The sequence below is a fragment of the Hemicordylus capensis genome, chromosome 5 (genome assembly GCF_027244095.1).
Source record: "Hemicordylus capensis ecotype Gifberg chromosome 5, rHemCap1.1.pri, whole genome shotgun sequence".
NCBI classification, from domain to species: Eukaryota; Metazoa; Chordata; class Lepidosauria; order Squamata; family Cordylidae; genus Hemicordylus; species Hemicordylus capensis.
Genome location: NC_069661.1, coordinates 87118978 through 87135580, shown reverse-complemented (window position 1 = coordinate 87135580; position 16603 = coordinate 87118978). Strand labels below are relative to the sequence as shown.

Genomic DNA, 16603 nt, shown 5'->3' with positions numbered 1-16603 from the left:
TGGCCTCTAGGGCCTTGCAGGGACCATTTGAGCATGCGTGATGGCTATATATATATATACAAAATGGCTGCTGTGCATGCTCAAATGGCCTCTGCGAGACCTGGCATGGCCTAGGGCCTCACAGAGGCCATTTGAGCATGCACGGTGGCCATTTTGTTTTTGGTGGCCATTTAAAAAATAATAATTTTTAAAAATGGCACCCCTCTTCAAGTGGTGCCCAGGGCATGTGCCCTGCCTGCCCCACCGTAGATATGCCCCTGTGGGCAAGTACCAAAGAAGTATTATAATAAACTACTGTTGATAAATTTAGGATTAATTCATTGATCATAATTCAAAGAAGCTATGTCAAGCCCACAAATATCTCCGTACAATGTCTGCCATAGGGGTATGTTTGCTTATTATGCTGTGATGCAGAAAACTGCAAAAAAGTCATGATGAACAGTCCAAATTAACAGCCATCCTTGTGCAAACCTCCACACCTTCACATGGATTGGGGTGTGGATCGTGGTCACTGTCGGCAACATCAGTGGGACCCGGTGCTTCAAACTGACTTTTCTATATTTTCCTATACTATTCTTATTTTTATGTATTACATTTATATCCCGCTCTTCCTCCATGGAGCCCAGAGCAGTGTACGTGGTTATATTTATCCTCACTATAACCCTGTGAAGTAGGTTAGGCTGAGAGATATGTGACTGGCCCACAGTCACCCAGTGAGGTTCAAGGCTGAATGGGGATTTGAATTCAGTTCTCACAAGTTACATTTTTATCATTAAAATGTCTGTTCCCAGCTGTTGGGTGTCACTGATGATCAGCACTCATACCTAGCTCATATTTGCCAGTTTCTCTTCTCTCATACATTTTAATGCGAGCTGGCATTTTTCAGTAGCGTGAGGTTTGTATAAATTATTTTTGGCATTTGGTGATTGCAAACTGTGTAACATTGTCACTATTCCCCCTCTGCTATTTATAGTTTTATTAGTATTAATTGGCTGCAACCTTTAAAGCCTCTGAAAGGTGAGGTAAAGAATGCTGAAAATGTTCCTGACTAAATGAAGTTCAATTGATTTTGGGAGGAAGGTTAAGCATATGCTTAGCTATTATCTTCCATGATAACAAATGGAACTTTTAAAAAGATGTTAAATAGATGGATAGTTTATATAGCTAAAATAATGCATAAATATTCGCATGGCCTGTAGGAGGGCAATTTCAATTTCATGGGATATGATGAATGAAACTCATGTTCTTTGAAGAATTTGGACTTTACAAGTAAAATTAACTAACCAGTTAAAATAGTGCCATATAGGAATCAGAATGAAAAATTGAATACTTACAGCAAGTTCATACCTTTCAACATTTCACCAATAAAAATGCTGGGGGTGTGGCCAAGCAACGTGAGAGGCATTGTGTATGATGTGCGGGAGGCAGGGCTGAGCAACGGGAAGTGTGATGTACAATTCTGAGGTATGATTCCACAAACGGAAACTAAGTAACTAAGTGCATGCAGACTACATTATTCCAAATTACCAAAGCAGGCGAACTATGCCCTTTCCCTCCAACATTTCACAAATCGAAATGTTGTAACAACTAATTCTTATACCGAGGATTACTGCCCAAGCCCTACTCACCCACTATTACACATTGCTGAAGACTGGCTTAGATCTGTTAAATGCTGTACGCTGCACAGTGTCTTAGTGTTGTGGGTGGATATGCATCCACCCACCCACTTGGAGAATTCCTAGAGACTCTCGGGAGCGAGCTAAATCCTCAAGAATGACAATTTTAGCAATTCACTTGTGGGGGGGGGGGCGGGGCTGAATGAGGCATCTTCAAAAGGCAAAAACAGAGACCAAATGGGAGCAGTGATTTACATCTTTAGTAAACAGGGATAGATAGATAGATAGATAGATAGATAGATAGATAGATAGATAGACTGACTTTCTATACTGCCTAATCCAATAGCCCTAGGATCCCTAGTTGGAGCCTATGCAAGCCTAAATAGGTTGCAGTACTTCAAAACAGAACTTCTGTTAGATTTTAGGTAATAAATTTAGGCTCTTAAAGAAATACTACTCTAAATAATCAGCAGATTCACCAGAACTCAGTTCATTCTGATTTTTGTAAAAAGTACAAATGCATATTAAAACTGAACTGACATCTGTATGGCATTTCACACAAAAATACTGGAGAAAACTCCATTTTAAACCCATCTCGTTTTCTAAAAACAATAGCAAATATCTGGATGGTTTTGGACTCATTGCCTTTTATGGAATAACAAGGGGGAAAGAGTTTCCATTATCTCTGATGAAAAGTATTTTAGCAACGCCTGGCTTCTACTCTGCATTTGTTTAGAGTATACTCAGTCAAGTTTAAAGTTGTATTAACAAAAAGAAGCTACATTTATAGTGAATTACTGAGAAGTAAATTGTTTGGTTATTGAGACAAGTAGTTTTGGTAGCTGTATGTCAAGAGTAATTAATTGTCTGTTCCAAGGCATAGTGTGGTCAGCATTTTGAGACATGTTTACATTAAAAAGCAAATGTAGATGGATATTGTGTACTGTTACTGATAGATGTGTTTTGATGTTAGCATCTGTTTTCTGTAACACAGCTTTAAAAACTTTTTCTCATTTGTGCATAACAGTTCAATAAAGTTGCTCCTCAATCAACACAGGCCTAATCCTGACCTGATTTGGAAGGTCTTAGCCAATCCAGGTCTTCTGGATCAAGCTGTAACTGAGTACTGCTGTTGAAATTAGTTTCCCTCAATTATCTTAGGTTCATGAATTCTGAGTTAACTGGCTTGTATAGCTAATTCACCTGAATCACCCACATAAAATTAACAGGACTCCTCTGGAGCAACTGGATCTTGGCTTTAAAAATGTGCTTGTTTTTCAATACACTGACTTTAGTCTGCAGTTCATTCTCAAGAGCAGCCCCAACGTTGCTCACAGGAGTAAAAATACTGTAGATTGTGAACTTTGCTCCTAGACAAAAGTCCATGTACACTGTGATGAATGCACAGAGCTTCTGAGCCTTTATTCGCTTCAGTGGAGGAAACAGTTCTGTTTGTACATCCCTTCTTGAATGTGAAGGCTAGGGAACATGAGGGCTGGGAGGAGCATCTATGTACTCATCAAAGCACCCACAAAGAAAAATTGGATCAGGACAATTATGCCTAAAACATTGTAAGACTTAACACTTTGACCTTGGGGGGGGGGGGGTGCGCGCGCACGCATGTGTATTAACAAGGACTTGTGAGACTTTTCTTCTGGGTGGCATATATGATTGATGTGCCAATTTGCCAAAAATTATGGAATCACCATGTCTCTGTGTGTGCATCCTCCTCTAATAACATTTGCATTTATTTATTTATATTTATATTCCGCTCTTCCTCCAAGGAGCCCAGAGCAGTGTGCCACATACTTAAGTTTCTCCTCACAACAACCCTGTGAAGTAGGTTAGGCTGAGAGAGAAGTGACTGGCCCAGAGTCATCCAGCAAGTATCATGGCTGAATGGGGATTTGAACTTGGATCTCCCCGGTCCTAGTCCAGTACGCTAACCACTACACCACACTGGCTCATATTTACAGTTCAGTATTACACAAACCAAATTCACAGCACATGGGAGGGGGTCCTAGAAAACCTTAAGGAGGCATTTTTGTCCATCCACTATGTTGTTTGACATCCTGTCCCAGGATCCCTACTAGGACACACATCCAAACAATAAAACACAAAAGATTACTAGATAGAATACAACACTTCTACCTACTTGGTTTTTAAGAGAATTGTAGATTGAATTCAAAGGGAACTGTGATAGTTCACATCTTTCAAGATTAATTTTCTTTAAATACCTATGCCAGTTTCCTTTCAGATTGTGACTAGACAACATGATGATTCAAAAATAAGACATATTAAGACACCAATATAGTTTATAATTAACTTCCTATTCCCACAAAGCTATAAACAGACTGTGGTTGAATGAGTAGCCGTTCAACCATAAGGTAAAACAAGGGAGAGAGATGGAAGAGGTCACCAGATGCTTTTCTAGAGCACTGATGTCATACCAAAAAAACTATCTGTGGTTTCCCAAAGCAAACACTTTAAGCCATCCCTCTGAAAGGTTTCAAGTAAATGTAAAACCTTGTGGCAGATAATCCAGTCAAGCTAAGTATAGAACTTGATTGAATTGCAGCCCAATCTTCATCAGGCTGCAGTGCTTCAAGGCCCCTGAAATAAATAGCACTGGTGCTAGAAGAACAGTCGGCAGACTAATCAAAGCATTTTAAGAGGTGATAATTCATCTGGGCAAGAAACAAATTATACTGATGAATAATTGCTGCCTTTTGCAAGAAAACATTGTTGTGAACGACTTAAAGTAGTAGCTTTGAGGCCCAGGTCACATCTTTACTCCTAAAATGCAATGTTTCCCACTTTTGATTTACACACACACACACACACCCCGTGCACACTTTTTAAAAAAAACCCATAGAAGCCTGGATTGGTTTATAAATAGCCTCTCATATATTTCCTCTAAGAAATTATTCTAGTTGAACAGGCAAAGAATCAAGGACTTGGTTCTTTTACCCCTACTATTATTTGAATTAATAGTATTTTATTTTATTTATTTATTTAACATATTTTCATATCACCCAAAACTTGCATCTCTGGGCAGTTTACAATTTATTTATTATTTATTTAATTGTTACATTTATAAACCACCCCATCCAAAGGCTCTGGGCGGTGTACAATAATTTTAAAACACACCATTCAAAACACAATGCTCAAAACAACAAAAACAATTCAAAATAAAATAAAAACAATTCAAAATCCTTTAAAACAAATTAAAATACTTGAAAAAACAATTTTAAAACCTTGGAAGGCCAGGCCAAACAAATATGTTTTTAGGGCTCTCTTGAAGGCCAACAGCAAGCTTAACCTGCAGATATCTGCCAGGAGTACATTCCATAGTCCAGGAGCAGCTACAGAAAAGGGCCGGTTCCAAGTCGCCACTAGATGTACTTGTGGCAACTGGAGATAGACCTCTCCAGATGACCTCAATGTGCGATGGGGATCATACAGAAGAAGGCACTCTCTAAGGTAGAGTGCGGTTGTTTTTACAATAAAACAATACAAATGACAACAGAAAAAGTTAAAACATGACAACAATTTATTTTTAAAAAAACAATGTTAAAAACTATTAAAACAGTATTAAATGAAAAGACTGGGTGAACAGATGAATCTTTTAGGACTTTTAATCCATTATCAGAGATGGGGAGGCTCTTATTTCAGTAGGGAGCATATTCCAAAGCTTTGGGGCAGTAATGGAGAAGGCCAGTCCCTGAGTATCCAAAAGACAAGCTGGTGGCAACTGCATACGAACCTTTACTGATTATCTCAATGGATGGTGGGGTCCATGGCAGAGAAGATCTGCTCTTAAATCCCCTGAGACTAAGCTGTAGGGCTTTATAGGTTATAATCAGCACCTTGCATTTTGCTCGGAAACTTATCACCAGCCAGCATAGCTCTTTCAATATGGGAGTAATATGGTCTATCCGAGATGATCCAGAGACCAACCTTGCTGCTGCATTCTTGACCAACTGCAGTTTCCAGACTACAATCAAATGCAGCCCAACATAGAACGCATTGCAGTAGTCCAGTCTGGAGGTTACCAGCAGATGTACCACTGTTCTGAGGTCATTTATCTCAAGAAATGGATGCAGCTAGCATATCAACCAAAGCTGATAGAAGGCACTTCTGGCCACCCCCTCAACCTGGGACACCAGGAAGAGGCTCAGATCTAGAAGCACCCCCAGACTGCATACCTGTTCCTTCCAGGGAAGTGTGACCCCATCCAGAACAGGCAGGTTAAACCCATCTCCCAAGGCAGATCAAACCCATCTCCTGAGGCAGATCAAACCCTGCACAATAAGTACCTCTATCTTATCTGGATTCAGTCTCAGTTTGTTATCCCTGATCCAGCCCATCACCGCCTCCAGGCAGGCATTTAGGGAGGTTATGCCTTCTCCCGATGATGGAGATATAAATTTGGATGTCATCAGAATACTTATAGCATCCTGCACCAAAACTCCGGATGATCTCTCCCAGCAGTTTCATGTAGATGTTAAACAACATTGGAGATAATATGAAGCCCTGAGGGACACCATATAAAAGTTCAGATTTTGAAGAACAACAGTCTCCAAGGGGCACCATCTGGAACCTGCCTGAGAGGTAGGAGCAAAACCACTACAAAGCAATGCCTCCCACTCCCAACCCCCTCAGATACTCCAGATGGATACTATGGTCGATACTATTGATAGCCTCCAAGAGGTCCAAAAGGACCAACAGCGTCACACTCCTTCTGTCAATTCCCAGTTGGAAATCATCCATCAGGACAACCAAGGCAGTCTACCCACCCCACCCCACCCCGCCGTAGCCCACACGAATGCCATGAAATGGGTCTCAATAATCAGTTTCTTCCAAGACTGTCTGGAGCAGCAATAGTATTTGAACAGTACTGTATTTGTATTATTTGAATATACTATTTGAATAGTATTTATACTATTGAATAGTACTGGGGTGAAATATTTGAATAGTACTGGAGTGAAAATACTACAGTGAAAAATGGTAACAAAGTTTACATTTTATATCCCGCTCTTCCTCCAAGGAGCCCAGAGTGGTGTACTACATACTCCTTAGTTTCTCCTCACAACAACCCTGTGAAGTAGGTTAGGCTGAGAGAGAAGTGACCGGCCCAGAGTCGCCCAGCTAGTATCATGGCTGAATTGGGATTTGAACTCGGGTCTCCCCGGTCCTAGTCCAGCACTCTAACCACTATACCATGTTGGCTCTTCTAGTATTTGAACTGCGCCTAGGGGGTGACTCATATGAACTACACCCCCAATATATTACTACTCCCGAAATGAACTACTCCCCGATAGATTACAGTGTACTGGGTGTGGTTGGACATGTGTGTACCCATGCTTATCCACATACTGAACTGGCTCAGCTATGTTAGTGTTCCAACCATAGGTGGCAATGGCTGCCTTCACACATAATGGCAAACCGGAGACCAACATGCCAGAAATTAAATTTCATGGTAGTGCAAATGCAGAAAACCATGGTTTCATTGCAGAACCATAGGTCAGTTTTAGCCCCCAAACCTGAAATGTCATCTTAGGTCTGAAGTGAGTTTCACTGCTGAGACTTCAGGGTTGAAGGCAGCATCGTGCTGTCCACATTCCGCCCATGTTCTTGCCAGGGTTGAGGGTAGGAAGTTCCTCCCCCCCTCCTAATTAATTGGCTGTCAAAGCTGTCCTTCATGCTGCATGCACAACCAGTGACTCCCACTTTGCAATCTCCCAGACTGTATATCAAATCATCTAGGAGTGCACGGGGAGGAATGGAGGCAAACTGTAGGTCCTTTGGACCTGCGGATTGCTGTTATGTGTGAAGGAGGCCATTGTGTCCAAAACTGAGACACTGAGTTGTGCAAATGCTGCTGCTCTTGATTTATATTGATAATAAAGTTGTTCTCTTTTCAGCCTCAATTTTGCAGCGTGGCCATTCCCCTGAACTATCCTGACTACCCCGCCCCACACTTCCGGCTGTTCTGGGCAGATGGACTAGCAACATGTTTGCAAGCTAGTCATTTTTGTGGTGTTATGCGCCAGAGTGTATTCATTGTTCTTTCCTTGTGGTTGTTTTCTTTATCTTTTCCCTCTCCCTTCCTTCTCCTCTCTCCTCCCACCGCATCTTTGTCATTTAAAAAGAGAAAAAATAATAGTGAGAGTCACTTAGTCCGAAGCATGACAAGCTATGTTTATAAATGTTCTAAAGTCTTGCAACATAAGAAAAGTCCTGCTAGTTCAGACCCAAAGCCCATTTAGTTCCACATACTGTTAGAAACAATGACAAACCAGGTGCTTCTGGGAAATCCAAAAGCAGAACATGAAGGCACAGACTTGACTTACTCTTTACTCCCCAACAACTAATATTTAGTGGCATGCTGCTTTTGAATCTGCAGGTTTAATTTAGGCATTGCAGCAAACAACTGTTGATAAACCTATCTTACACAGGAACATAGGAAGCTGAAGTATACAAAGTATACTGAAGTATACAAAGTCAGACCATTGGTCCATCTAGCTCAGCCCTATCTTGGATATGCCAGGGAGGGAACTAGGAATCTCCTGCATGCAAGCATGAGGATGCTCTTCCCATAGCAGCCCCATCCCCTAAGGGGATTATTTTACAGTATTCACATGTAGTCTCCCATTCAAATTTAAACCAGGGTGCACCCTGCTTAGCAAAGAGGACAATTTATGCCTGCTACCACAAGACCAGCTAGTCTATTCTAATCTAATTCATCTAATCCCCCTTTAAAACCATCTAATGGCAGTGGCCATCACCATAACCTGCAACACTGGCGGAGAATTTCATATATTAATAATACATTTTCTGCAAAAGTACTTTCTATGGTCTGTCCTGAATTTACGGCCAATCACAGTTGGATGTCTCTATGTTTGGCATTACAGGAGACTATATATGCATCACAATGGGCTAGTACACATTTTACATATAGGGTATAATATGTCTGGCCTAATAATGTGGGGAGGAGTGTGGGCACACTTTTCTCCTTGCCATCTGGGGGAGTACTGTATTTACCTGAATCCAAGACTAGCCCCGCCCTTGCCCCCACTAAGTTTTTGGATATTAGAAATTGGGAGGTCATCTTAAATTCTGAGACCTGAACCTTTTGAGTAAATGCAAGTATAACCTGTATTTAACCCCTGCTTTTAAAGGGTCTTGTCTTAAATTCATAGTCTTCTTCAGTTCTGGTAAATATGGTACTTCAAATACAACCTTACATAGTATTTAATGGAGAGGAGAGGAGAGCTGGTCTTGTGGTAGCAAGCATGACTTGTCCCCATAGCTAAGCAGGGTCTGCCCTGGTTGCATATGAATGGGAGACTTGATGTGTGAGCACTGCAAGATATTCCCCTCAGGGGATGGAGCCGCTCTGGGAAGAGCAGAAGGTTTCAAGTTCCCTCCCTAGCTTTTCCAAGATAGGGCTGAGAGAGATTCCTGCCTGCAACCTTGGAGAAGCTGCTGCCAGTCTGTGAAGACAATACTGAGCTAGATAGACCAATGGTCTGACTCAGTATATGGCAGTTTCCTATGTTCCTATGTATGTACTGAGGGAGATCCACACCAGATGGTGGGGAGATGCTCCTCCCCCTCATAATAGAGAGGGTTGGTTGGAGTATTGTTCAGAATGGCACAGTCTCATTTATTGGTGAAGACAGAAATTCCTGATCATTGTAGAAGTCTTATTCCCCTCTATTCCCCTTTCCTATGCATATTCACGCAGAATACACTTAAACTTCCAGGGACACAGCACGGCACAGTCTCAAGGCCTAAGCATGGGCTGGGAGGGTTAAGTATACTTTACTGTGTACACTTTACAGCCTGGACAAGTTCATTTATCATGAGGTGGGGTGGGGGTGGGAGTGAAACTAAATTCAAATTGGACATCATGCTTGAGGATATTTATGCAAATTTATTTTCCTGTATCTATATGAGGAGTCCAGATTTTGTGTGTAAAAACTTGTGAAATGTAAGCCTGTCAGAAACAGTATTATAACACAATAAACAATGCTTTGAATGGTGAGCTACTCACTCAGGTCCTACGAGAGGGAGAGAAGGAAATTTTTAACAGGAAACTCTAGAACATTTGTTTCACAGACAGACAAATCTGCACCACCATACATACCTCAGTAACTACAAATACCAGTTTCTTTGTTCCCGCTGATTTTCCTTGCTCAGGCAGAAGGGACCAACAGAGTGTGGCTGTCGACAGACAACAGGAAAAAGGGACCAGCACTATAATAATAATTGGGAACACTGAGGTCTCAGGGACAAGGGGAGCCATGTTGTTGGTATTATTTACAGGCCTCAGAACATTTGTGCATGAATTAGTTAGGCCTCTGATCTCCAGATTATAGAAGAACTGAGGAGCTTAAATAGAGTGAACTGAGGGAAGCTGAATGACACCATTCAGTCTGCCAGTTTTCCAAAACAGACAAAGCCCTTTTGCAGTCTGTCTCAGGCAATGTAATAACTTGGGGACTTGATTAACACGAACTGCAGGTTATATACTGATATAGTCATTATATATAGTCATATTACATGTCAGAAGAAAAATATAAAATTTTCTTTAATAACTTGAGATTGCACAGATGGGGTAGGATTGGATGTATGCGCATGTTACAAGTTTGTACTGGGCCCAGAGAAATTATACTTGGCCACTGGTCTATATTCAACCTTTTGAAAAGACCACTTAGCCCAGTGCACGGCAGCTGAATTCCTCTGTTCAACTTGCACAATTTTGAGCTCTAGAAACATCTGTTGCTGTTGGTTCCCATACTGGAATGGCCAACTAAAGCCCCATTCACACATTATGTTCAACACTTGTATAATGAGTGTACAGTGTACAAACAGCTGCAGATCTGTACACAGGTACAGTGATTCACAAGCTATGTTAAATGCAGTACAGCAGTGCACTTCCTATCTGCATCATGCATATGAGGGGCCTCTACCCAGGTTCACTTTAGAAATGAACCCAGGTAGAGTCATTCACACAAAAACATGTACGAGTGTACAGATATCTGTACACTTGTACAATATAATGTCTGAATGGGGCTTATGATTCAGGAGCATCAAGTGAATCTTGGCTGGAGTCAAGTGTGACAAATAAGCAACTCAAGGCACAGAACAGGGAACAGAAGGGGTGGTCTTTTCATGAGGCAAGGTGAGGCAATTGCCTCAGGTACCAAATGGCTGGGGCACTGGTTAGACAGGCCTAACTGTTGGTTTTAAGACAAAACCCAAGTAAGTAACTGCAAGTGGGAGAAGTGTGTCAATAAATTCGATGTTAACATTATTAACCAGAAAGCAAAGGCATGAAAGATTTTCACACCTGCTGTTTGTATTAATCATGTCCAAATGTGAATCTACTGAGCCCTCAGAGAAAAGGTTCTGAAACCCTTCCTTTCAGAAGTCCACACAGGTGCTGGACAACCAAACACGGACAGCAACACAGAGGGCATCACCAAGCCTGGTTAGCTGCTACTTTGAATGAAGAGGCACTTTAGAACCAGATCTACAATACCTTCTATATTTCAAATTATGGAAATTGCTTCCAAAAGCTTATAGTACAAGAACACTCAAACTGGCAAAACAAAGGTCTAGTCTCATCCTTTTGATGTTTACTCTGCTTCAAAATATATTTTGACTGCTGCCATGGAGGATGCTCCTTTAATGTTGCAGTACAGTTCACTGCACAACAGATGGCAACATCTTCCACATCTTCCAAATCCCATGTGTTAACAGCCACTCCTGGAATGTACCAATTCAGACAACAGGTGGGGGATTGCATATTTGCATACTCTCCTTTCATCAAAAACAGTCTGCATTGCCAGGGTGGGAACTAGTGTGAAAGAGAGATTGCTAGGCTAGAGCCTTTTTCCTGAAATCCTGTCTTTCCATATGCAGGGTGATTTTCCCCCCGATGTGATGAAAAGGTATCCTTTCCTTCTCCGTGATGAGCAGAGAATTTTAAAAGGAAAGGAATCACTTGCTGAATTCTACTTCTCATGCAGGTTATTAAAGGATAGCCCTGCTAGGAATAAAAGCTGACAACCTTATTGATGTATGGTTCCCCCACCACCCCTTATCTTATGGTAATAAGGATAGCACTAAATAATATATGTCATCCAGCAATTCATAAAAACAATACCCAGTTATACAATATATTAAATAGTTCATATAAATACAGCCTTCTGACCTGTCAAAGTTCCAGTCTGGCTGTGGATGCTGCTCATTGTTAAATGGGAAGAACAAACTAAGGGTACAGTCAAGCCAAAATTAGCACTTCTAAGTCTCATTGACCGGCATGATCCACAAGCCTAATGGTGACTAAAAGCATTGTAGTACCACTGCTGAGGACATTGTTGACCAGCGGCTCTTCACCACAATGGGAAAGCCATGGGAATGCTACTTGTACAGCGTTTGGTCAACAACCACTGCTGCTTCCATGTCTGCAATAGCGATATCCCAATGCCTTCCATGGTCATTAAGCTTGAGGACCATTTTAACCATTGATTTAAGTGAGAGAGTTAAGCACATTCTTAATTTTCTGCTGTTGAAATGCATAGGATTTAGCAATGCCAAGTTTGGATCATGACCTTGTGCTAGATTATGGCACTATAGCATTTCCCTGCACCATGGAAGTCAAAAGTTAGGAATTAGAAACCTGAAGACTCTATATTGCAATTGAATTAGCTTGCTAATGACAAGTTGTCTAACAACCCAATCGCAAGACTTATTGAATAGGACTTACATAATTAGGACAGGGTGTACAGCTATGACATACTAAGATTCAGAGATAACAGTTGTCTGCCCTCATTGGCAACAGCAAAGGTCTTTCCCAGCTGTGCTATTGGAAATCTTTAGCTGGGGACAATTAGTCCTGGACCCTTCTATGCACACAGGCTGTGCTCTGTCTCTAAGCTGTTTGATTTCATCATGCCATGCATGAACTCACAAACTGTAGTGTGTGCATGCAGTCATGGGTGTATGGCCAGATATTATGCAGACCCTGCTGATGAGTATGCTGTTGCAAGCATTTATGACTGTGGAATACCCAGCACAGCATAAAAAGAAGGCTTGAGGAATAAATGTGTTTGACACCATCAGCATTTTTTAGGCTAGTACTCTCACAGCCTTACAAGAAAAATGAGCGCTCTCTCCAGATTTCTTTATCCGTTGATTTTGTTTTGCATTCATAGGAATGCAAGGTACATAAGATAATGCTGTTTGAATTCTGCTAAAATATTGGCCAGCACAAAGAAGTTTAGAAAGTAATGCTTGCATGCCTGCCAATATGATTCACAGATCAATGAAAGCAGAGAACTTGGATTTCAGCCCATTGATACCACAAGCCTCAATATTGTCAAAATCCCACTGGAATTAGCAGAATATTTCCACATTATATTCCTGATTTGTGGGGAGCACAGTAGCTCTGATGCATACATAGCAATCCCTTACTTGGACAAACTTTCTATGCAGGTAGTCTCTACTGAAATTATTGGGGATGTTTCATGCGCAGAAGCTGTCTGCAGACTTCAGAATGTACATCCAACTCTAGATTAAGCTGGATGGGTCTGACTGCTGGAGTCATAGTACTGAATGTAATGAGTTAGGAGATGAGTAGCCAGCTCCATAATTCTAGATCTTTATTATGTGGGAGATCTATTGACATCAATGGAAATTTAAAAGTGGTAACAACTTGCTATCGCATAGTAGGTATAACATCGGTCCCATGAAATGGATGTAGTTAATAGAGCACAAGCATAGTTACTTATATGGGTCCTTAAGTGGACATAGATCAACAAATAGCTTAAAAACAGCATTCTGTATTTCTTTCAGATAACTCCAGGTAGCAAAGCTTCACAAGCCAATTTGTGCCCTGGTGATGTCATTATAGCTATTGATGGCTACAGCACAGAGGACATGACTCACAATGATGCACAGGAGAGAATTAAAGCAGCATCACATCAACTCTGTCTGAAAATAGAGAGGTATGTTTAGATTCCAATAATCAATTGATGTTTTCCACAAAGTTCCATGTTATCCAAGGCATGTGTGTCATAAAGCTATTTAAGATGTCTGAAAATCTGAAATCCTAAGTATTTGGGCCTTCTGTATCTGTGTAATGCATGATTTGTGACAGTGGCTAGATTCAGATAGTTTATGAAAAAAGCCTCAGAGGGTTATAGGTTTGGAGCCCTGCCATGGCTCCAATGGGAGCTCCCTCCCTGGGCAAATATCATGTGAATAGCCCCCAGTCCAGATCAGAACCATAATGGCAGTAGGATTAAACCCCCAATTTGCTGTTGTCCTAATCTGGACTGGAAGTGTCTACTTGTGGTGTTTACAGGAGTGGGGAGCAAGTATGCCAAGGCCAACGAGGTAATTAAAGGCATATCTAGTTTGGCTCTATGCCACTTGCCGGATTGCTTTTGAAAATTACAGGACAAAGGAGGAGGCGCAAGTTATATCTGTTGAGGGGTGTGAGAAGAAACATTAATGTGCTCACACAGCAGAGTATGCTCTGTTGGTAAAGAAGTTTAGCCCAAGAGACTATATGGAGATAGTAGGTTGCATTCAAAAAACAAATATTTATTAAGAAACTAAAACATCACATATTAAGAGAGAGACATAGAACAATATACCCAAACAGGCACTACTCTTCAACAACAACTAAAACAGTTCTGACTCTCAACTGACCAAGATAAACCTATTAACATAACTCCTCATGCCTCTAGTGGCCAGAAGAGGTTACTGCAATGCTAAGAGCAATGCTTTCAAATTCTAACAATATCGATGTGTCGGAGCCCAAAGTAGCCTAGTCTGTGTTGCCTTGATTAAACCATGACTACATTATAAGCCTGTTTGGCGGGTCCTTCCTCCAGTACACCAGCACCAGAATAAGCCTGCCCAGGATTAATATGAGAATGAACTGGAAATTGACCTGGATAGTTTGCCAGGATCAGCATTAACCAATGAGCAGGTGAGGGTGGGGAAGCTGGAAATAATAAGGGGATAAGAGCACAAAGCCTCCGGCAAGTGTGTGCCTGTGGCGAGTATGAGGCATAGTGCAGCGAAAGTGGTCTTCAGCCTGAAAGATGCTGGCTCAAATAGATTCTAAGTACTTATATCTGCCAACATGTCCCTATTTTCCCATTCAGGTAAATGGGGAAATAGTGGCATGTTGGCTGGTATGAGTACTTGCTCATTTTATAATATATTGTAGCTCACCTTGCCCATTAAGCAATGGACCATCAATTTGTCTTTCTCCCAATTGTAATGTATGATGAAATCCACCCACTCCTCTTGATGCAAGTAATTGTCCTTAACTGATTGTGCTATTTTAACATCTAATCATGTTTTAATATTGGGTTGCTTTTTATAATGATGCCTTCAATCCCACTGTTTTATGGGGGGCTTTATCATGGTCTTTTACTATTTTCTTATGAGGTCATTCCATATTTTCCAGCTATCTTTCTAGATTCCTTCCATTTTCTATACATTCAGGGGTTTTTAAAAATATAAAACTATTGCCATTCATAATTATTTTTATCTTGCTTTTGCCATGATACAGCTTTAAATGTCTTTGGAATTGTCCCTTGTGAGGGGTTACCCTACTTCAGGGTACCTTTGCTGCCGCCCGTCAGATCTGATTAGGCAGGATCTGAGACAAACTCACACTTCTTGCTGCTTTGTGTAGTACTGTGGCAGAGTCTCTTCAGGTGAGGTGCGAGAGGAAACAAAATGCACTTGATAAAACTAAATAACAGGATTTATTGTTTAACAAAAGTTATTTATGTGCAATGGTTACAAATTCCATGCATAGGCGTAGTGGTTTCAAAACATTGTCATAGCTTACAGCAGAGGTTCCCAACCTGTGGTACTCCAGATGTTGCTGAACTACAATTCCCACAATCCCCAGCTACAATAAAATATGGCTAGGCATGATGGGAGTTGTAGTTCAGCAACATTTGGAACACCAAGGGTTGGGAACCCATGGCTTACCGAAATGTTAACTGTTTTTCTACCCTCTGGGGTTCAAGTGCCTTGCTTGGTTACACAGTTACTGCTCGGCCTCCCTATTGAGGACTTTTAGGTCTTCTCCTGAACAGGCACTGGTTTTTCTTTCCAGTGGAGAACAGATTCACCCCTGCCTCCACCTAAGCCCCACTTCACTCTTCACCAGAAAAATCTCCCCTGTTCAAAACCCTTCTGTTTCCAAGCCTCCAGCACACCTTCTTCCCTTCTCACTGTCTGACCAACTGTCATCCAACTAACCAACTGATTTCTACGGTAACTTTCACCTCTCTCTCCCTCTCTCTCTCTCTCTCTCTCTCTCTCTCTCTCTAATTGCTTGTGCCTCCTGCATTCCAAGCAGGGTTTCCTTGTCCCTCCTGCAGATGTCACACTACAGCTGTTGCTAATGGACCTCTTGCACATACTCTACACACAGTTCTATACATTAAATTTTAAACACATATAAATAACACAGGTAACAACCAAGAGTGGAAAGTGCAAAATGTCACATCCCTTCTAGACAGAAACTGGACCTTCACTTTCTTTCCTTTCTATCAATAGCCTTCTATGTTGGTACTGTCCACCATTTAAAGGTACAATTTAACATGTAAATTAAACTTACAATATCTTTAAGAGGACATGGCTCATACTGTGAGAAAATAGTATGAATATTAGGATTGCATAGCACATGGAATATGAATGTATAAGATGTAAAGATTCTTCATTCTTAATTTCTCAACTGCAGGGCAGAAACAAAACTGTGGTCTCCACAAATATCAGAAGATGGCAAGCCACATCCATTCAAAGTAAACTTGGAAGCTGAACCACAGGTAGAAATTGTTTTTGAGTCAGCAGAATAGCTGTTATATACAGTATCTTAGTCACTTACCAGCTTCTTAATTATTAATTATGTTTGCCAACTTCTCTTACTAACTACT

General features: G+C 41.1%; 1 protein-coding gene across 4 annotated transcripts in view; it reads left to right on the top strand.

The window, feature by feature from the left end:
* Nucleotides 1-16603, top strand: part of PDLIM3 (PDZ and LIM domain 3) — a 53744-nt gene that overhangs the window by 11545 nt on the left and 25596 nt on the right. For all 4 annotated transcript variants that reach the window (XM_053256849.1, XM_053256850.1, XM_053256851.1 and 1 more), the window contains exons 2-3: nucleotides 13488-13639; nucleotides 16411-16495. In XM_053256849.1, the coding sequence (XP_053112824.1) occupies nucleotides 13488-13639; nucleotides 16411-16495 (237 nt within the window). The remainder of the gene's footprint in view (nucleotides 1-13487; nucleotides 13640-16410; nucleotides 16496-16603) is intronic.